The 23,251-nt window shown below is 39.5% G+C and overlaps 1 protein-coding gene across 1 annotated transcript in view; it reads left to right on the top strand.

Moving 5' to 3' along the window:
• Positions 1 to 6,743: 6,743 nt before the first annotated feature.
• SEMA3A (semaphorin 3A) overlaps positions 6,744 to 23,251 on the top strand; it is a 412,569-nt gene continuing 396,061 nt past the window's right edge. The window contains exon 1 of the mRNA XM_054017194.1: positions 6,744 to 6,953. Within this exon, the coding sequence (XP_053873169.1) occupies positions 6,753 to 6,953 (201 nt within the window). The 5' untranslated portion in view covers positions 6,744 to 6,752. The remainder of the gene's footprint in view (positions 6,954 to 23,251) is intronic.

The following is a 23,251-nucleotide window of genomic DNA, read 5'->3' as shown; positions in this document are numbered from 1 at the left end:
CAAAGGACCAGATTTTGGTATCTAACTTTCATTGATTTCAAGGAAACATAATTTGCTTTTAAAACTGAAATGTCAATATCATCAATTTAGATTCAAGAGTCATCACAGGCTTTCCTTGATGTCTTCAAAGAGGCAGTTCTGAAAAGCCCTATATCAAATAGGAAGAGAGTTAGCAAGATGATTAATTCCTATATGTGACTAAGCAATTAAGGAGGGCCATTGCCATTTGTGGGCCATATTCTCAGATCATGTAATTCAGCGTAGCTCCACTGACTTCAGTTCAGCTGTGCCCATTTACATTAGCTGAGGATCTGGCCTGTAATTTCTCTCCCTGAATTATTGGGGAAAAAATTCACTGTTGAAAAATACAGAAATCCATTTAATAGAATGTAAAATCTACATGTAAAAAAGTGGGATAGTTAAATCTGACTAAAATAAGCATTTAACTAAAGGTGTGAGGGACGGATAAAGGCTTGCATCACGACCACCTTGTAATGTAATAATGCCACACTTTGTTAAATCTCAAAGCGCTTTGCAAAGGAGGTCGTTATCATTATCCCAATTTTACAGCTGGGAAAACTGGGGCACAGAGTGGTGAAGTGAATTGCCCAAGATCACCCAGTAGTGACTGCCACCCACTGGCAGAGCCAGGAACAGACCCCAGCTTTCCTGAGTGGCTCTATTTACACGTCCACACTGTCTCCGCGGTACTATGATCACATCAGAACAAACATGCTAACTTTACAGGTTGGGCTGTGTTAGCACTTAGATAGAACGGGCCAGCTTCTCCAGTGTGGTGTGACTGTTCTATCACACTGCTGGTGTAATCTAGTTCTTAGCCAGCCCCAGGATAAAAGTAATTTGATCCTCCAAAGTTGTAGAGCTGGTGGGTGGGTTCTTATGCCATTGCCTAGCCCGGATGCTGAAGCAGGAGGGAAATAATAGGTGAGGTGAAGAAGCTCTGTGGGTGTTGTAAGGGATCTGCTGCTTGGTGGGAAATCCCTTGCTCAGGGGTCGGCTGCCCAGAGTGGGGATATTTTTGCTGAGTGGGGTGTTCTACTCTCTAGAAGAGGACACTGGACTGGTGAGGTGGGCCTTTTTGCCAGCAAGATGAGTGTGGTACTCTGATGGGCTCTGTAACCCCAGGGGTGTGTGTGTGCATTTAACTGGTGGGTGTGGCATCTGCTGCCCAACCTGGCAACCTAATGCACCGTTTATTTTGAGCATCAGCCATCACTACTGGAAACGGAAGTGACTTTAATGGAGGAAGCTGAAGAAGCAGAGGGATTATACATCTAGTTTCTGATAAATGTAAAAAAAAAGTGTTCTCTTTAATTCTTTTAATTCTGGGATCTGCATTTTTCTGATGCAGCAACTTGTGTCAAGAATTTTGCAACCCAGAGCTATCATCAAAGCTAAAAACATGGTAATAAGTCACTACAGAAATATTTATTTCTACCAGTAAATTCATTGCTGAGCAATAAAAACCCCTCTATACATAGTCATGCTGGAACTTCTACACCATGAATGAAGTAAATCCCTCAGGTACCTCCACGAGAGACAGTGGTAAAGCCTGATGAAAATATTCCCTGTGCGAGCTTTTTTTTTTTTCTTTTTATCCTCTAATAGTGCTCCAGAACAAAACAGTAATTTTCACCAACAAATTCTCTAAAGAATGAAAATTAATGCTTTGGCATGTTCTCAGTAGTTGCAAAGAAGATGATGTAGCAAAAGCCAATCTTGTGCTTTCCTATCCAAAACTATTTATGTGTATTTCCCATTCACATTGCCAATGGGTATAATTTACAAACACTTTTTCCATTACGTATTTTGGAATCATTAATATAAAATAGAATCCAGTTCTGCAGCTGCTTGCATGTCAGAGCAACATCAAAATGGTGCCAATACAAAGAATCCAATGGGTTAAATTTTAAGGTCTTCGATCAGTTTGTATTCAACCCTCACTTACACAAGCTCTAGTTGTCTTCAGTAAGATTTTGCCACATTAAGAACTGATTAAAACTCAGAATTCATCCCATTGTACATTACACCCTTGTAAAGAGCAGCCAGAGACTAGAGCAGAGGAAAAGTGGCAAAAAAATACAAAGACAAGAGGAGGAGAAACATGGTGGGGAAAAGGAGCAACATCAAAATGAGGTGGACAGAGAGAATGTGGGAGAAAGGGAAGAAAGAGAACTGGGGAAAGCCTGGTCTGCAGAGAAAATCATCAATAATTTAGATAATGGCATAGGGAGTACAGTTTGTGGACGATACCAAGCTGGGAGGCATTGCAAATGCTTTAGAGGATAGGATTATAATTCAAAATGATCTGGACAAACTGGGGAAATGGTCTGAAGTAAATAGGATGAAATTCAATAAAGACACATGCAAAGTACTCCACTTCGGAAGGAACAATCAGTTGCACACATTGTGATGGGGGCCCTGTGCTGAGCTAGGGTGCCCCACCTGGCTCAGTATGGGATTGATTCACCCCGTTGTTGGGATCCCCCCGTTAAGTGGGTGATTTTGGCCAAGTGGGTCCCAGCCCCCTGATGGGTTCACTTAGGCAAATAATCCGTAGTCTCTGGGTGAGCAAAACAATCAAACAGTCTGGAGCCTCTGAGCTTGGGCAAAATGAACAACCAGTCTAGAGCCCTACAGCCTTCTGACTGGGGCAGGCAGCAGCACTTGGGGAGGGGAATTAGCCCCCTGGGAAGGGCAAAGCAGTAAGCAAACTGCAGCCCCTGGATGGGGCAAAGCAAACAGTCTATGGCAGTGCAGCCTCCAAGTTAGAGCAGGCAGTTACACTGTGGTGGATTGAGGTAGCAGAAATGGAAGGGGTACAGAAATGGTTGTGGGAAATGATTGGAGGCATGGACAGGCTGCCAAATGAAAAGAGAAACTGAAAAGATAAGGCACAGTTACTTTAGAGAGAAGCATAATAGAGGTATGCTAAATAGTAAATGCTATAGAGAAAGTAAATACTAAAGAGCTCCTGTTGCCATTTCACATAATACTTAATACACTACAAGAAAAATGTGACAATTAATGAAACTGTCAGGCAATAAATTTGGAAAAGAACTGCCTTTTTACACCAAGCTAAATTAGCTCTGAAACTGTCTGCTTTCGTTGAGGAAAAGAGATTAGAAGGGTTAAAAAAAGGTTAGTTATATATGTGAATAATAAGTATATCCTGCATTACCTTAGCTCAGATAAAAATGTATGAAGGACATCATGCTGCCTCCGTCAAGGCAAAAGAACATCACTAACTGATGACCGTTAACAAGAAACTTTCCCTATGGGCTAGTTACTCCATTAATGTTGTTTCCTGTGATGCATCTGCCATTGTCCACTGTCAGAGACAGGATACTGGAATCAGCAAATCTGATTTAGTATGGGAATTCCTGTGTTCCTAGCCAAGGTGTTGTGGATTCATCTTTGGCTTTTACTGATTCTCTCCAAGCAACTCTTCTTCCAGTGAAGGCCCAGGACGGAATTAGCCACTTCAATAGCAGTCCCTGCTTGAATTGCTGTCAAAGGCGTTTCTGAATGTTGATCCCTTATACATATTTTTCTAACTAGCTTAGAGTTTTGTACTGCTGTCCATTATCTTAGTAGCTGAGCCTCCTCCATGTTAAATTGGCAATAATGAATGAATAGTGGATTTCTTGAAGTCTGGGCTCTTCTTCTTTTCCAGGAGAACAGGTGGGAATATGGAATTTCCATTCCATGGCACATTCTATCCATTTGAAATTTGTTTTCATTCCTAATTGTCATGAAAAGTAAAATTTTTCCACAGAATGGAGATTCCCCAAAATTGTGAAATTGAACCATTTCATTTTGATAATGGTGAATTGTTTCATTTTGATCATGTCAAAAACTTATAAAATAAAATATTAAGTATATTTATAAACATACTTGAATTAATATGTTAAGATAATATACACGTCAAAACTAAATCAATCAAAACATTAAAGTCAAAACAAAATGTCTAAACTAACCATTTTGACATTACTGAACAAGAATGTTGAAATGTTTCATTTAGATATTTTTTCCATCAAGTTTATTTTCAAGAAGCTCTGGTTTCTAGGTTATAGGAAACTCTGCTTGAGGTAGATATATATATATATATATATTTTTTTTTTAAAGGGAACTCTTGATGTCGTGCCTGTTCCTGTCACTTGGGTGGAAAAGCTTTCTCGAATAAAAAGGTGCTTTCCTTTGGCAGTTTGTTCCATACCTGGAATCCCCTCAATTGAGGGCACGAGCTCAGCTCTCTAGAATGTTCTGTTCAGTTATTATTTTGGCATGCTGCAAACATTTTGCTGAAGAAGGCAACTGCCTATTTTTAACAGTTTCTATCTTGGCTAAACCCAAATGGAATTTTATATGAGAAAACAAACAAACCAATAAATCCATAAACAAACAAGAAGACACTTCTCTACCCCAAGGGCTTTCTTTCTGCTGACAATCAAAGCCTTGCTGTTAAAAGAGGTGCAAGAGAATCTCCAGAAAAGGTCACAATTACCTAAGTAAATTGTTACCAGCTTCACACTCAAGACTTGATTTATATTTTGAGGCAGGGAACTTCTGTTCCAGGCTGGGTGGCCATAGAACAATTCCATAGCCCACAGCTCCTGCTCCTTCAGGACTCTGGAAGATGTCAGGAGGGCACTGAGCCTGAAGTCAAGAGAGCTGCATTGGTAAAACCGAGAGGCGAATCAGACTGACAGGCAGCCAGGGAGAACCTAAATGGCCACATGCCAGATGATGGAACTTCAGGCTGACAGCTCCAGAATAGCTCCTTCTCCCACAAGGGAAAGCTTCTGTTTTAAAAGGACAAGCTGGGAGCCCATAACAGCTCTATAAGGATTACAGCAGCTCTGTGGCAGTGGCAGTCCCTGCCCTGGGAAATGAGAGAGACTCAGGATCTGTAGAGGTCTGCTCTCCAAGTAGCTCCATGGGTCCTGAGTGCTGATAGGTTTGGAATTTTTCTATCCTCCATTTTCACAGTCCCCGGGGTTAATCCCTGTGGTATAGAGCTGGCATAAGACATAACAATTGGGAAGAACAGGGCCATGCATTTGGCCCTTTGTTATTAGAGAAGAATAGTTTCATATCAATAACCTGCTTATTAAAGAGCTCTAGGAGGTAATGAAAAATACATTTTAAAGAGGGCATTTTACCCCACAGCAATGCAGTGAAGTGGAGTGGGAAGAACATTCTTATACAAAGAAATTTATTTGGCCAGTCAGCTCATTTTAATGTTCCCTTTGCAGTTTCAGCTATTTGGGTATGAATGTACCTATTAAAAATATAGTATTTTTTGGGGGGGAGAAACATTCATAAACTTTTTTGTGTAACCCTTTCCACTATAAAGGGCCTGATGCAGCTGCTAGGTCTGAAGGACGAGTATCCCTTAAACACAATAGCACAATATATACTAGAGTACTCTACAGTAATAGTCCAAAATACTGTAGTAACACTGTTGTAAGCTACAGCCGGTGTAAATCAGCATAGCTCTTGCCTTCAGTGAAGTATATTGACTTACACCAGCTGAGAATCTGGCTCAGTGTTTTGGGCCATTACCATAGAATGCTGCAATAAGGATTCACTAAGGGACATTCCACATTCATCGCTGTGCAGGGGGCCAGCACAAGATCTGTATGCACCATTTAAGTCCTACTTAACCCCTCATAATAAGCGGTGGTGAATAGCCTGTACACGGGCCCTCTGCACAGGGTGAATTGCTCTCTCAGAGCAGCCGAGGGTCACTTCTGCAGTGGATGTTTGACTGCTATCCGGCCTGGGTAGGAGTTACACATGTGAAGTATTATAAAGCATTGTTGTCAGAACAGGGATCCTCAGGCAATCTGCGCTTGCCCTGATTCAGTATCCTTCTATGAGAGACAGTAAGCCAAATTCTTCCCTAGTGTATATCAGCGGGGCTCCACCAGGGATGAGTTTGACCTAGTGTATGTTATACGGAAGTGTATAATAAGGGACCCCTTGTACACTTCTCTGATGATCTACTTCAACCATCCTCAGAACTAACTGCTAACTGTAGAGTTTCTCCCACCAGTCAGCCTCTCTTTTCCCTTTAAACTGAAGCAGACCTGGCATTGGACCACCTCTTGAAGCAGTTCTAATCCACTTCCCAGTGATTCCTCAGGTTGTACAGTAGCACAGGATTCTGTTCTGAATACACTGTTAACACCAGCAGTAATGGAGTAGTTTTAATTAAGTGGATGCAAAAAGTGGGGGAGGGGCAAGAGAGCCATTGCTAATTGTGATGATTACAGGATCATGTAAGTTGATCGGGCTGAACATCCACCCGGCTTTATCAGTTCTTGTTTTTTGTATTTGCTTGTGACTGCCCAGTCCCATTTCTGGGCACTTCAGTTCCTGGGAGCATTCATGCTACCCCATTTCCAGCACCATAAAACGGAGGCCTGCTGTTTTAATCACGCCTCCCTTTCTCAATGTTGTTTGCGCCCTGGTACAACCCATCTGCCTTGAATCTACTGCTCCACTGGGGCTGCACACATCTGCCAGCCAGACTACCTTCGTACACAATTACTCAATCCACCGTAAGGCTCTTTAATAGGAAACAAGTGTGACAACAGCAAGCCCTTCTAGCTCTCTCTCTCTCTCTCTCTCCTTAAACCACAGAGTCAAATCGCTCTAATAGAGATGAAGCTTGATAGATCCGCCCAGGTGTAGGTGAAATGGTAGAGCCTCAGGGACAATAGATGCGGTGCTCTTGTGCTGAAGTTCAGCACTGTGTCCTGAAGGGTTGTCTAGCAGCAGTGAGATGGGTTGCTCTTTGCACAGTTAAAAAGTCAATAAGCTTCTTCCAGCTTGTATGTCTGACTAATTTAGAATGCAACCTGGATCTAGGTGAGAGCTGCAGAATTGTCTCTTCTCAGTGCACGGACAGAGCACAGCACACAGTAAGTGGAAAATTTGCCTTTACTTATTTTACTTGGGAATTAATTAAGGGTGTTTACTTTGGAAGGAACCCTCTAAAGACTGCTTCAGAAACGAACCAGAATAACGCTTGCATGCATGTCCCTGGTGGGTAGTCTCCTGTTTCATTTTACACCTTGCCTTGGCATTGCCACTGCTGCTTGAATGCTCAGATTGAATTCCTTGTCTGAAGAGGACCTCTGATCTAAAATGTGGCATTACTGATAATAATATTATATCTTAGTCAATTTCTTTATCCAGTTAGGTCTCTATGCTATAAATTTCATTGCTGGGCAGAATTAATGATGTATTTTTATTACAAAAATGCAAAAAATATATGCTTTAAATGGAGAAGTAAAAAACCAACAAGCAAAATGCTTAAACCCTTTGTTGTGGCCAGCCAGGGATTTTAGAGTCTAAAAGATGAAAGTAGTTTACTTTGAAGAAAGCTGTATTATTTGTTTACTAAACTGTTCCTTTAAATATTATCGAAATAACCCCAAATGCTGAAATTAATGTCTTGGAGCAACCACACTGATAGTGAAGTTTAAAAAGCAAAAAAGAAGGTCACTTGTCTAAACTGCACGAAGCGGTATATTAAAACCAGATGTATGGAATCTCAACTTTGACTTCTTGGTCTTTCATGCTTGGTTTAAAGCAGCCTTAAAATTGCATTTACTTTGCATTTACAACTGTGGATTTGCTGTTAAACTATGCTTGAACTTGAAGTTAAGATTTGATCTTAACACACACACACATATTCTTTGAGCCTAGTACCCCAATTTTACTTTGCTATAGGGAGTCTATTTACTACTGCACCATATATCCTGAAGCACGTTAACAAGCTTGCTGTGATGGTCTTTCAGGTGGAATGTCAGCCAATGTAAAAGAATGTGTCTGTTGCATGTATAAAAACATTCTGTGTGAGAAATAAATGTGCAATTAAAAAAGGATCTACGAGAGTCTCCAATAGATGATGACACAAACAAAGAATGCAGACCAGAAAGTCTCAAGATATTCTATTTTCTGGAAAGTCCAGTGAGATGACAGTTCTCATGTTAGGCTTTATTTATTTTGAAATATTACTCGGCTTGGTGTCTGTTGTCATAAGAGTGGAACAAATGACTCAGCACTATTATGCTTATACGATGCTTTTAAGTAGCCTTCCCTTTTTCAAAGAATTATTTTCTTTGCACTTGGACAGGATAGTAAGTGCTATTTCAATTAGTCATGGCTTTAGGCTGCTGGGGATTCCTTTGATAATGACAATGGCTTACTTTTGCTGCTGTGAAAAGTCCCAGGTAGTAGTAGTTACAGTGAGCTTCTGTACACAGCAATGGTGATTTGAAATTGCTGAAGTTGAGGGGATAGAGGGGTAAGACAGCATCCCACAAAAAATATTTAGACTTGCATTTGCTGGCATCAAATAGCGGTCAATGCCTACCCCCTACAGGGAGAGAATCTAATTTCACTAGTGCATGAACACTATATAGTAGTACGATTCACAAATATGAACAGAGCAGATAGTCTCTAGCTCCAGCAAATGCCCCTTAATAAGGAGGTCAGACTATGATTAATAGGAAGTGAGTTTCAAAGGGCTGGATCTCTCTTCAGCACCACTGATAAATAGCAACGGGCATTTTATTTCCCTTCAGTGTAACTCAATGGGCAGGGACTCTTTGAATTTAAAAATTTGAGTCAGCAATGCACTTTTTATATATGTAAAACTTAGATTTTAATTAATTACACACAAACTTGCAGATTTACTATGTGCCAAATGCACAACGACGTAGGGCCCAAATCTGCCACACTTCTGCACACAGAGTATTATCCTATTACAAAAGTAGTCACATTGATTTCTGTCGGAATACTCTCAGAGTAAGGTACTATTCAATATGAGTAAGCCTGGTAAAACTGGGCCCTTAATTATTAAGGACCAGATTCTGCCCACAGATTTTGATCCAAGAGTATTCACATTGAAATCAGTGAACGTGAATCTTCCACCTTTACACACGTCAAGTTTGGTGGAACTTCTTGTCGAATAAGGGCACTACTCAGTGGGAATAAAGGCGCAAGAGTCTGGCCCAATGACACTGCTTGTGGATAAGATTCTATTCAGCATTAGTAAAACTGACAGAATTTGGCCATAAAGATCCCCTTGAGGCCAGATTTTTGTCCCTTCCTTATGATGAGTTGAAATGACTTAACTATTCATTTCAGTGAGATTACTTACAGAATAAGGTATTACTTATTGTGGGCAATAGTGCAAATTCTGACCATTGATGTTTTATGTATGTATATATTCTTTTAGAAAAGTGAAATTCTGAACCATCAGATTTTTGAATAAAAATATTCTAATCGGTACGTAGTCAAAACAGACTTTTTTTTAATGAAACCCCCTCCCCCCAAAAATGTCTAAATCAGACATTTTCCACAGAAATTTATCCTTTGCTGCTTTAACATAAACTTATCTGCTTCCCAGGAAACATAATGGCCAAATTCTGCCCTCAGTTATAACTCAGACTCTCCATTGGCTATCTATGCCTTGACTTCAATGGTTTTGCATAGTAACTGAGGACAGAATTTGGCAATAGTTGTTTGGAAACCATACCCAAAACTAACTGTATTCTCTAATGTGGAGCCCCAATACAACAAACCCTGGTCCTGGTAAATAAAGAGCCAGAAACCAGTTGTAACTTTGAGATTCATTTGCCAACTTTGGTAATAGCAATAGGATACATATTATGGTGTTGGGTAAATAGACTTTTTTCATGACAGCCTTCCCAAAAATGAGGGATCTCGCTCCTTCCCTGATTTGTTCAACAGTTTAGTCTATTGAAGTATCTTTTATGAACTTTGGATTTGTGGAGTTTTACTGCTTAACCATCACTACTTCTCTCTCTCACACACACACACACACATCACAAACTCACACACAGATGTTCATAACCACCTCTGTCTTGTTTCTCCTGTTTTGAAAAAGAAGTTTTGGTTCCTTCAGATGCTCATCTACTGGCATCAATTTCAGTGCCCTAATTGCTTTGAGAACTGAAAATGTGGCACTCCATCAATAGGCATAAGGCCAAAATCTGCCCTCACTTATACCTCTTTTGACATCAAGGGGGTTTCAAGGGTGTGATTCAGGATACATTTTAGGTCATACATTCATTGTCATTACCCTGGCTAAAAAACAGACCATGTAACAATGTGTACATGACACTATTTGTTGTTGTTGTTATAATTATTTAGTAAACATTTGACAATGTGCTTTTGAAGTCAACTTATCAGCTACTGGAATTAATAACCCTTATACTTTTAAGCTCTTCTGGGTATATGAAAAAAATAAAATTAAAAAGATACTGTAATAAAAATTTTCAAACTTGAGTACTTCAATAAGGCACCTAACTCCCTGGTTAGTCATCTAAGCAAATGATTTGATTTTTTGTCAGAGAATAGTGGTTTATTTTTATTGCCACTTTTGTTTAGGTGTGTAAATATCGATTTACACATCCTCAGCAAATTTGCAGATGATACTAAACTGGGAGAAGTGGTAGATATGATGGAGGGTAGGGATAGGATACAGAGGGACCTAGACAAATTAGAGGATTGGGCCAAAAGAAATCTGATGAGGTTTAACAAGGACAAGTGCAGAGTCCTGCACTTAGGACGGAAGAATCTCATGCACTGCTACAGATTAGGGACCAAATGGCTAGGTAGCAGTTCTGCAGAAAAGGACCTAGGGGTTACTGTGGACGAGAAGCTGGATATGAGTCAACAGTGTGCCCTTGTTGTCAAGAAGGCTAATGGCATTTTGGGCTGTATAAGTAGGGGCATTGCTAGCAGATCGAGGGACGTGATCATTCCCCTCTATTTAACATTGGTGAAGCCTCATCTGGAGTACTGTGTCCAGTTTTAGGCCCCACACTACAAGAAGGATGTGGAAAAATTGGAAAGAGTCCAACGGAGGGCAACAAAAATGATTAGGGGACTGGAACACATGACTTATGAGGAGAGGCTGAGGGAACTGGGATTGTTTAGTCTGCAGAAGAGAAGAATGAGGGGGGATTTGATAGTTGCTTTCAACTACCTGAAAGGGGGTTCCAAAGAGGATGGATCTAAACTGTTCTCAGCAGATTACAGAACAAGGAGTAATTGTCTCAAGTTGCAGTGGGGGAGGTTTAGGTTGGATATTAGGAAAAAAATTTTCACTAGCAGGATGGTGAAGCACTGGAATGTGTTACCTAGGGAGGTGGTGGAATCTCCTTCCTTAGGAGGTTTTTAAGGTTAGGCTTGACAAAGCCCTGGCTGGGATGATTTAGTTGGGGATTGGTCCTGCTTTGACCAGGGGGTTGGACTTGATGACCTCCTGAGGTCCCTTCCAACCCTGATATTCTATGGTTCTATGATTTAGGTATCCAAGTTAAGGCACTCACATTTGACAGTTTTGGCCTATGTTAATTCCAGGAAGACTGTTTCTCAGCCCCAGAGCAAGTTGGCTATGACTTTCCTGTTTAGTAAGTGTAGAGGAAGTATGAATCATAGAATATAAGGCCAGAGGTAACCATTGTGATCATATAGTCTCACCTTCTGTATAACAAAGGCCATGGGACTTCCCTAATTTAATTCTTATTTGAACTAGAGTTAATCTTTTAGAGAAACATCCAATGTTGATTAAAAAATTTCCAGTGGTGTAGAATTCACCCAGCCTTTGGTAAGATATGTAATACATAGATAAATTGGCAATAACCATACAAGGGGAAGTAAAAATTGCTAGTAAATCTTTACTTATTGTAAAAATTAAAAACTTGTTAGTTCATTATGAAATCACTGGGTCAAATTCTCTGCTAACTTAATTCTATTATGCTGGCAGAGAATTTTATATGATGAATCTTTTCTTACACAAGGCTTTAATTTTATACCTATTTGCTGGTCTTGTGGAAGCTGTAGCTATTGCATGACCTGATGAATCATATATTATCTCCTTTGATACAGTTACTGCTGGCTGCTAATATTTAATAAGTCCTAAACTGGACAAGATGTAGAAATAGTGCCTATGGGTACAGCAATGTGTTATTGATGAGCATCAAAAGATTACTGGAATATTAGCAAAAATTACAAAAAAAACACAAAAACAAATAGATTTTTCTCTAGTTCTGAAATATTTTCCATAAGAATTCACTGGAAAGAGTCCTCCATCCTCTGTGATATAATACTTATATATAATACTTAAATAAGCTGGTCAGATCCCTGGACACCTGTCTAGAACTATTTTGTAAGTGTAATTTACAAGTCTGGCCAGCCTTATTTACACTACAATCACAATCATCATTATCACTGATATACCGAAGATTTTGTGCAAAGTTCTGTTTGCCTTAGTCCCATTCATTTCAGTGGTGGTACTGGCATATGTTGAGAATTATTTGGACTTTTTTTCTTTGTAGTTTGGACATCAACACTGTTTTGATGCATGAGCTGTTAGCTCTGGTAGCATTTTAAGTACCAGCATAGAAACCGAGCCTTTGATCCAGAACATTAATGTCCAGTGATTATTTGGTTTGGGCCCTAAATGCTTGACCCACACTTTTTTTTTTTAATAATGTTTAACACCAAGATGGTCAGATTGAAGGATAGTTCTGGATAAAATAAGGCACTTATCACTCCAAAACAACTGCCTGGTATCAGAACCAAAATCAGATCAAACCAAATCTTTCAAAGGATTCTGATACATTCCTATGGCTTTATTTTTGCCTTTGCAACTGGGACTAGAAGTAAAATTGACTAAATACCATGGGGCTATTATTTTGGTTTCTCCAGCCCGCTTTTACAGACTTAAAAGGATGTCTGTGTTCCAAATAAATATTCAGGGCTTGTCTACGAAGTGCCACAATCCGGTCTACAGGGAGTATGAATTATAGAGCACTCTAGCATGTTGTGTTCTAACTGCCCTGTGTAGATCCTCCTGGCACAAACTAAAAGGTACCTAGTTTGCACTGATGTACTCTTGTTTCAAACAGGATTAATATACAGACTTCTGGATATTCACTCAGACTATTAGATGCTTTCATGGATTTATAGACTGCAAGGCCAGAAGGGACCATTGTGATCATCTAGTCTGACCTCCTGTGTATAACACAAACCATAGAACTTCTCCAAAATAATTCTCAGAGCAGATGTTTTAGGAAAAAAAAATCCTATTTTGATTTTTAAATTGTCACTCATGGATAATCTTCATAAATTGTGCCACTGGTTTATTACTCTCATCATTAAAAAGTTGCGCCTTATTTCTGGGCGATTTGAATTTGTCTCTCTTCAACGTCCAGCCATTGGCTCGTGTTATGCCTTTCTCTGCTAGACTGAAGAGTCCATTATTAAATATTTGTTCTGCATTTAGATACCTACAGACGATAATCGTTACCCCATAGCTTTCTCTTTGTTGGGCTAACTAGATTGAGCTCTTTGAGTTTATCACTATAAAACATATTTTCTAATCCATTTATCATTCTCATGGCTCTTCTATGAACCCTCTCCAGTTTATCAACATACTTCTTCAGTTGTGGACAGAGTATTCCAGCAGCAGTGACACAAGTGCCAATAAATAAAATAACTTCTCCACTACTTGTGATTCTGCTGTTTATGCATCCCAGGATCACACTAGCTCTTTTGGTCACAGTGTTGCATTGGGAACTCATGTTCTGCTGATTACCCACCACAACCCACAAGTCTTTTTCGGAATCACTGGTTACCAGGATATAGTCCCCCATCCTGTGAGTATGGCCTACATTCTTTAGTCCTTGATGTATACATTTACATTTAGCCATATTAAAATGCACATTGTTTGCCCTGTTTAACAAGTGATCCAGATCACCCTGAATCAGTGACCTATCCTCTTCATTATTTACCATTCCCCCAATTTTTTGTCATCTGTAAACTTTATCGTGATGATTTTATGTTTTTCTTCCAGGTTATTGATAAAAATGTTAAATATCGTAGGGCCAAGAACCAATCCCTGCAGGATCCCACTGGAAACACACCCATTAAAAAACACATTCACTTATCTGCATTGAACCTGTCTGCAAAAGTTCTTAGACTCACCTCTCACATTACCAGATGGATTTTTTGTTGTTGTTGATATTATGTTCTAGTTAGTTGAGCAGTTTAGATGCCTGTGGCTTTAGGGAGATATAATCACAAGTAATAGGAAGAGGGAAGTAAGGTTATATAAAGAGAATTGAAATGGAAAGTTATACTTGTTCTAAGAGTTGAGTACAGTTTTATTTTCCCCTAGCTAGAACACATAATGTGCAAATGTTATAAAAACAAATGGCAGTGGAAAAGAATACGTGTATTTAAAGAGCAACATGCTTATATCTTTGTTATAAATGGAGTGAGTTCACGTGAAGTGATTAATGGGAAGTTAAAATGTGTATGCTGTTCTTTAAAGGGTGGTAAAGATATATAAACCTCATGATGTGCACATGTACCATGCAAAGTGACTATGAACCTGATTCAACACTACATTAATCTGCTTATACACTAGGGTAACTCTGTTGTAATCTGTTTCATTACACTGAAGTAATGCAGCTGTGAATCAGGCCCCATTTCTTTTTCATATGTGAAAACTACTTTTCTCACACCTAAATTTGGGGGTAGGGAAGTGAAACTATACAAACAACAATTTAAAAAAAAATCTTTTGGGTTCAATGAGCCAAATTAATCTCTGGTGTAATTCCAATGACTTTATTGAAATGAATACCAGAGCTGAATTTGGCCAGCCATTTTTATTTGGAGCTGCTTTAAACTAACAGTCATTTATGAGTTCTGTTCCTGTGACAACTTTGAAATAAAAATCCTGTAAAATTGGGACAAATTGGCCAACAATCCTGCATGGAGCATGGGTTGAGGTCAAAAATGTGTTTGTTAAATTTCCAGACAGTTGGGCTGGACTTTAAAAGCTCCATAAATTTAAAACAGTCTTTGAAATATCAGCACAGCAAATTCACATGTTGCATATCACAGATGTCGTCATACCTGAGTAATAATATTAGTGTTACCCTCAAATTTACATTTGACCAAATGAAAGAAACATGTATGGTACAAAGTAATGGCTTTTCTGCTAGAAGGTTTTGTCCCACTAGCTTTTTTCAGAATACAAATATATCCCACGATCTGGAGAACTGATACATTGTACATTATTAGTAATATTATTTTGGAAATAATATGTAAGATGCCTTGAACATGCTCAGAAACATAGCTTTTCATGGTGCTTCTTTCCATTTTAATGTTGTGGCAATATGAGTAATAAATGGCCTATGTTTATAAATCATATACGGTATATTGTCTGGCATTAAAGGTAGCAGCCAAACACTAAGACTGGGGTTTTGATACCATACATTGCAATAAATTCCAGGGCTTGTTAGCAGCCCCAAACCTATTCCCATTCAAATCAGCAAAGTCTTTCCATTGATTCAGTGGTAGCTGGATTGGGCCCATCATAATCTATTAAAATTTAGACCAGATCTCCAGCAGAACAAAGTGGCTCCCATCTACGCACCTATTTAAATAACTGGCCAGATTTTCCGAAAAGCTCAGCTCCCACTTAGGCATTAAATGAAGTGGGCAGATTTTCAAAAGTATTCAGCACTAGGCAGCTCCCATATTGTCCTCAGTGGGATCTGGGGAGTGATGAGGACTTTTGAAAATCTGCCCACATTAGTCACATGCCTAAGAGAGTCATGAATTCTTCTGAAAACTGGATCCCCAACGTGAGCACTAACACTTCTGAAAATCTGGCCTGTAAACCTGACTGCATGTCTATTTTGATTTATCTGCCACTTGTATGAATCACTAGATAAAATATACTTGTAGATAGGTTTTTATTTACTTATTTTTCATGAAGTTCAAGTTTTTCACATGTGGTTGAAAGCAGGTGTGTGCCTACTTTGCTGGTAGAAATGTAAGTACCTTCTATTTCTATTTCATGGGCTGACAAGAGAACAAACCACGGATCACACATTGCTTAATGCACAACTGGAAGACACTCAGACACTATGGTCATGAGGGTGGTGTAAGAACCTGAATAGAATAGGGTAGACTAGAAAGGGGTATATGCTACAGTGCTAGATCTACTTAGAGGCAAATCCTACCCTCTTCTGCCCTTTTTAGCCAAGAAAAGCCTGAATGCAATGGAAGAGGTGTGGGGTTCCACTTTGATACATTGCAGAGGATTTGAGAAGACAGTGCAAGCGGTCGGCACTGCAGAGCACAACTTTGTAGGGCTTCCTGTTCCTTGGCATGGAGTGCCCAGTTTAAGGGTCTGTGGATCAACAACTCCATAGCTCAGCTGGCCAAATTTCCACAAGCTGATGTAGGAGGACAGCATGTCAAATAAAGTTATGTCATTTATTCTGGGAAAATAATTTGGGTGTCTCAGTCCACACAGGTGTCCAAGTTACATGACACCCCACCACAACTGACATTAATTGGCAGTCTAAGTCCAAAGAAGCCAGGAACATAATGCTCATGACATCTGAACTACCCTTTTTATCATTAGAAATGTTCCCTCTGGCCCAGGTTTAAAGTACACGACAAGGCGTTGTGCAAAACCATATATAGCCATTCCCCCTGCTGTGTCTGTTCTGTGGATAAACAGATGACTTTACTCTCCAGGGGTGAAATCCTGTCAAAACTCACATTGACTTCAATGGGGCCAGGATTTCACCTTGGCTCTTAATTTAGCACCTTTTACAAGAGTTAAATTCATATACTTGCACTCACCAAAGTGTATGTCAATCACAACATTTTTCAAGCCTAGACCAGTGCTAAGCTATGAATTTACTCGTTGCTTGAATTCAAGTGCTATTCGCCAATATCTTGACGGGTCCCCACAAATTCTATGCAGGATAAAAATATTGACAATTGCATCACTGAACACAGTTTCATTTGTGGAAGGCAGAGATTTTTAAACCTTATCATCTCAGGTGTTTTGAATTTGTTTCAGTTTCAAAAAGCCAGTGGCTCTTTGTCAATTTCATTTTAAATCAAAATTGTTTTTAAGTTCTACACCTGCAAAACAAGTGTCCAAAACTTGTAAACTTTTTTTTTTGGCCTTCATGTGCAGTGGACAGAGTCCAGGACAAATTTTATAGCTGAGTTATAAACACTTGAAAAATGGAGTTTGTAATGAAAGTGCTGACACAGCCTTAATTATTGCAGCATGAATGGCTTTATTATATACTATATACCGTGTCTATACATACACAGTACATGTTATAGTGTAAAGAAATATTCCAGTTAAGCAAAAAGCAATTACTTAACAGCTGTAGAGAGCTAAATATAAACAGGCTAAGCCAACACCTCTATGCTTTTTGAGAAAGTATAGAGAAATGTTATTACCACATAAAAGGGTTTATATTTTAAAAGACTTAAAAGTACAGAGAGCCAGACCCAGCTAAAGTAATAAACTGTGCCAGAGTATTTAATTAAAAAGCCTCGAGTTACTAAAGTCTATTGAAAAACAGAGGCATTGATTCCTTGAGTTAATTTTGTCCTCCTCTGTTAAGTGCTTATCATGTGTTAAAGAATTAAAATGCAGTCCCAGCACTTTAAATAGAGAATAATTTGTCTTTTTTTGATTGAAGGCAATTCTTTATTCTGTCAGCTTGTAGACACTGTAATAAAATGGAGAAGGTGGATATAATTGGGTAACATAGTTGGATTTAATTTACCTTTAATTAAGCAAAATTGGAAAAGAACCTGGGAAATCAGTATAAAGGAATTTCTGTAAACCACTGTCGTAGGATCTTATTCTCTTCACATAATCACAGCTATAAATCTTTGCAATGATTGTCCAAGGGCTATAAGAAGCTGTCCAGAAAGTACTGCTGTGGTATACCATCTATTTAACACATACAGACCTTCAGAGTCAGCTTTTGCTAACAAGGCATGAACATTTAACAAGCTACACCTAAAGACTGGCTGTGGTTGTATTTGTGAAGCCTTTGGAGTTTTTCATGAAGTCAGATGCTATAAGAAAGTTTTTCAAAAGTGGAGTTTTTTTGTTTTGTTTTTGTTTTGTTGGTGGGTTCATTTTTGCTATTTGGTTTGAGTGTTTAAGACATTTTAAAAGAAAATGAGCTTTGTTTTCCTTCCCCTCCCCCATTTAAAATGCCATTGGGTGCTCCTGAAAATGTCTTTAAAAGTGATGGCTTGGATTCTCAGTTGTGCCCAGCAGACACTGGGATCAGGTGAGTGTGCGTGCGTGTGGCTGCAAAGGAGATGTTTATGGCTCCCTGTTTCAGTTCTACAGCAGCTCTGACATAGTTTGCACCATTGGATGACACCAGTGAAGTATAGGCAGAGTGCAGTCGTGCTGTGGGCCATGGTCTCAACATACCCCCTGAGCCAAAAGCTGCAAGGTGGGTGGCATAGGGATCACTCAATCAGCTTGGGGCTGTTCTGTGCTGTGGAAATGACCAGCGGGAAAGATCTTCTGCCTTTCTCATCTCTTTGCAATGCCTAGAGGAGCAGAACAAAGGAGTTGGTTGAAATAAGGAATCTGGCTCAATCTGCCTAGTATATAAACATACCCATGTATTCAAACTTCTGCATTCTGTGTTTGACTTTCTACTTTGTTTTATTAGCACTACGCGTAAGAACATTATTGGCTAGGTTTGTTCTTTATGTAGCACCTTGTTACAGATGGGCCTTGTGAACTCAGGCACATACAGAACAAAAAACGAGAGTGGAATGAATCACCTGCCCAGCCTGAAGGCACAAAGAGGTGCTGGAGTGACATGTAGGTGTTATAACTGGAAGACAATAAAGAAAAGGTAGAGTTTTAGCAATCTGAAGCAAAGGGAAAGTGTTTTGCCATAGTTAATTGATCATGAGGCTGTTGCATGGAAAGGGGTTGTCACATGAAAGAAGGCAAAAGTTGGGAATGGGAAGAGAAGATAGGAGGAACAGTATGGAGAGAAAGTTGAGTGAATTGTAGAGAACAGGACTTGGTGTAGGAGGAATGAGATCTGAGATGTGGAGGAGTGCTATGTAAATAAGAAAGAGACTGTGTAATTTAAGTGTGGCCAATCGCTCATGCACCAATTGAATATTAATCCTCTTTATCGAATATTAATCTTGAACAGTAATCTTGTTTATCCAAACTAGTCTACCATGGAACTACTTTCCAGCAGATATGAGAGTAATAGGTTGGCAGAATTAAGGTACTGATAAGAGAGCATCCAAAGATATGATGGTTTGTTTTATTTTGATTAAATTAGCCTGAAATTTGCATACAGCCCATGGCATGGTCACGAGTTTCCTTGCTGCCCCACTATTTAAATATTTAGAGTCAAATTCTGATTTCAGTTACACTGGTGTAGAACAGGCACGACTCCACAGATGTCAGTGAAGTCACTCCTGTTTTACAACACTGTGAGTTCAGAATCTAGCCATTATTATTCCTATAGTGCTTTAGCTCCTCAGAGCAGCACTTATATCAATGAATTAATCCCAATGACATTTCTATAGGGTGTGGATTATTGTTGCCATTTTACATATGGGCAGATAGTGGCACAAAAAGATAAAATTATTTCCCCTAAAACATACAGCAAATCAGTGGCAGACCCAGCACTAGACTACATTAGTCCTATGATCAAATCTTTCAACATATTTGCTGAGCTGCCTGTTACCTCTGTTTTAATGTTTTTGTAAAAAAAAGATCAATACTAGAAATACTTTTTCTCCAAACAGTCGATCCATGAGTGGATCTGCAGGATCAGAAATGTCACTGGCTTCATTATTAATTTCTAGGAAAGGTATTATAGGATGGTTGTCCAGCCACCACAATGATGTCAGCATTCAAGACTTACCTAAAAACTGTGGAATTCACCCTAGGACAGAGGGCTCATTCAAAAAATCTTCTGGCATGAGCTTATCAAAAAACGGGAGGAGCTGTCCACCCAAAATGTAGCCTTTTGAGCACAAAATTGGAAGCCAAAATGTTTTTATTAGAAAAGGCCACCACAATGCCTCATGGGAGTTGTAGTCTGCCTGGGAATCTCAACCCCATAGAGAAGAAAGGAGGGTATGGTGTACTTGAATGACAACCTCCATGAAGCACCACAGTGACATTTCCGAATCAAAATAGTTTGTTTTTCGGCCAAACTATTTTGGGTTATACTGTAGGGGAAAGAAAAGAAAAGAAATGTTGTGTGGAAAGCAGATGCTTTTTTTAACACACACACACCATAGCTTTCCAGGAAAATCTTTGACTAGCTCTGCTTTTGACATTTCAGCTTCACATTTGTCCTCTGCAAAAGGGTTGTGTGTGTGTAGCAGCAGGGGAGGGCTACACACCCCACTAAATGTGGGAGGTGAATGCATGCAGGGGGTGACATTGAGGCTGGTTCCAGGGTAAGCCAGAGAATATGTCACTGGATTCACACTTATGCAGATCCAGTGTCTGAATGCCCTACTCAGTTGGTTCGCGGGGCGGAGGTGGGGGCGGAGGGGATGAATAGCTATCAGCTAGAAGCTGTGGAGAAGAGGCCCTTCGTTCCTTTGCCTTGGCCTCAGTTTGGGAAGGTGGATTTCACTCCTAACAGTTGTGCAAGTAACAGTCCTAAAGCCTCACATCATTGAAGTAAATTTCAGTCTCAGTGAATAGTCAAATATTTTATTCCAGCCAATCTCTAGATTCTAAACATTGAGTCTGGTTTTCCTCTCACTTATATCAGCTTTACCCTGGCATAACTCCATTGACTTTGCAGTGCTTTACACCACCATAAGTGAGACCAGCATTAGGCACTTTATAGTTAATATTTTAGATCGGAACGAGATCACAGTTCATTAAATCCTAATATTCTTTCAAATTAACTGTGTTTTGTCCCTGTTGCATAATTACGTAGTAAATTACAATATGTAATGTATCAAGCCTCAGATTAGCTCACAAACCTGTTTAATGGATGGATATTTTGTTTCCACTGTCTAGCATGTATCAGCTGAAATCAAATATAGTAGGATCCTATTGTTCTGCATTCAGAATTCATATCTACTAGATAAAGTAGAACTACATCAGCTGCAACAAAGATATTGAATAACTTTAGATCTAATTATTCATCATTGCCAGGATCCTTGGATGCCAAAAAGGTAATTTGGTAAAGTTTCAAATATAGTATTTACCGACTACATGCTAAAAAGTGAAAAACCACTGATTGAATTCATGGAAGCCACCTGATACTAATGTACTGATTATTTGTGGATTTGCTGAAGCATTCAGCAGTAGATACTGTCTCCATGGAGTCAGACAGTTCAAGAAAAAATGGGGACAAAGAGGGCTGCTAAGCTAGTACTGATTCTTAAGAGGATAGAATCTGATCCCAAATATTTCAACTGTTTTTTTTAATTTAAATATTAAGTTGAAAAACAAAGTGTCCTGTAAAACACCCATTCACTTCAACCGGAACAGCATGAGAACCATAACGAAAAAATGTGCCTAATTCTGTTCTCAGTTCCACTGGCATAAATCTGGAATAATACATTGACTTAAGAGGATTTAGTCCACAGAGTAGAATCTGTCCCCAGATCCTGTCACTAGTATAAGTGATAGGAGAATCAACACCAATAGCAGTGAAAGCAGATATATCAGGAAAGGGTTAGCCATCTCAATGGTCAAATTAAATATCACACAAATAAAGCTAATTAGGTCCTCATTCAGATTGTATGGGTTTATGAGCCCTAGCAGGCAGATCATGCTATTTGTATCATATTTCACTTGACCCTTTCCTAACATTTTAATCTTTCTGGGCTGCAGTTCCACATGTGTAAAGTGGAGATGTAATAATATTCCCTTTCTCTAGCTATAATGGGTCTTGTCTATTTTAACCGAAAGGTTTTTGGGGCAGGACTCTCTCTTACTATGTGTATGTACAGTGCCCAGCCCAAGGCCCATGTCTCAGTAAGTACCATTATAATAACAATAATTATTCACCTAAAAGCTACATTAAAAGAACATTATGAAGGTAGTCAAGTCAAGCACTCAAAAGTTAGGAAATGCCAGAATTAAAGTTACCTCTGCGACCTTAATTTCGGTCCCATTGGGAGTATGAATTATGGTATAATCTTTAATTACATGACCACATATTATTTTTTCCACAGGACACCTCAGTCTCTTCCTACAACCTACTGGTCCCCAGTTCCCCTCCCTGACTCCCAGCTTCAGTCTCCTTGTCCAGCCAGTTACAGCCTTCCCACCCACCCCAATTCCCAGTTTCCTTCTCTCGCCACTTGCTAACCTCCCATCCCAGTCTCCCTTTGTCCTTCTCCTTGCTCCAGTCTGCTCCCCTGCCACCTTCCTTCAGGTCTTGTCTCTTCTCCCTTCATACCCAGCAATTTTGTCCTCCACATTGCCTGAGCTCATGGGGAGTGGTGGGAGCGTGGTCATAGACAGCATATGTTAGACATTCTCCCTGCTCTTAATTCAGGGGCCCGGAGCCAGCACAGACTGCAACAGCCTAGACCTGCAATTACAGGGAAACTCTTGCTCAGCTGCAGGCTGGAGCATGTCCAGTTCAGATGGAAAATGTAGGGAATTTAGCTCTTAAAATCTAAGGATCCTCATCTGAGAATGTGCACAGTACAATTTTTCAAGGGCTTATAGCTTGGTCAGATTTGGGTAGATTTTCACAAGGACAGCAAAAGTCACACCCCCGACAAAGTCAACCACCTCCTCCAAATTTTTCAAGTCACTTCACCAAAGCATGGGAGCACTAAAGTTTTTCAAATAAATGATCACCACGATTTTTGAACATGGGAAAAACAATGCATTTTCCCTTAACCTTATTCTCAGAAACTGCTGAATAACAAATAACAACAATAATAATAATAGTCGGCCTGAGGCAGAGACCTGATATGGAAAATTTCAGCCTAAATGCTTGAAGTTTGGCAAAATTATAAGTGACTAAAAACAGGATCTTATAATAGGAAGTGTCAGGGAATATTAACAATAGGTGATGCTACCAACCCTTCCAATAATACCAGAAGTTTAACTTAATACCATTGAAACATGCTTCACTATCCTTCTTGGGCCTAATTCTGCAGTCGGTGGGAAGTTTATTTTGAGTTAAAAATGCGGGAATGTCTTCAGTCACTCTGAACTGGCTTGTCAGGGGATGGATCATTGATGATTATCTGTTCTGTTTATTCCCTCTGGGGCACCTGGGATTGGCCATTGTCGGAAGACAGGATACTGAGCTAGATGGACCCTTGGTCTGACCCAGTATGGCCG

This window comes from Malaclemys terrapin, chromosome 1, assembly GCF_027887155.1.
Source record: "Malaclemys terrapin pileata isolate rMalTer1 chromosome 1, rMalTer1.hap1, whole genome shotgun sequence".
NCBI lineage: Eukaryota > Metazoa > Chordata > Testudines > Emydidae > Malaclemys > Malaclemys terrapin.
The sequence above is the reverse complement of the archived record's forward strand: the minus strand, read 5'-3'. Positions and strand labels throughout refer to the sequence as shown.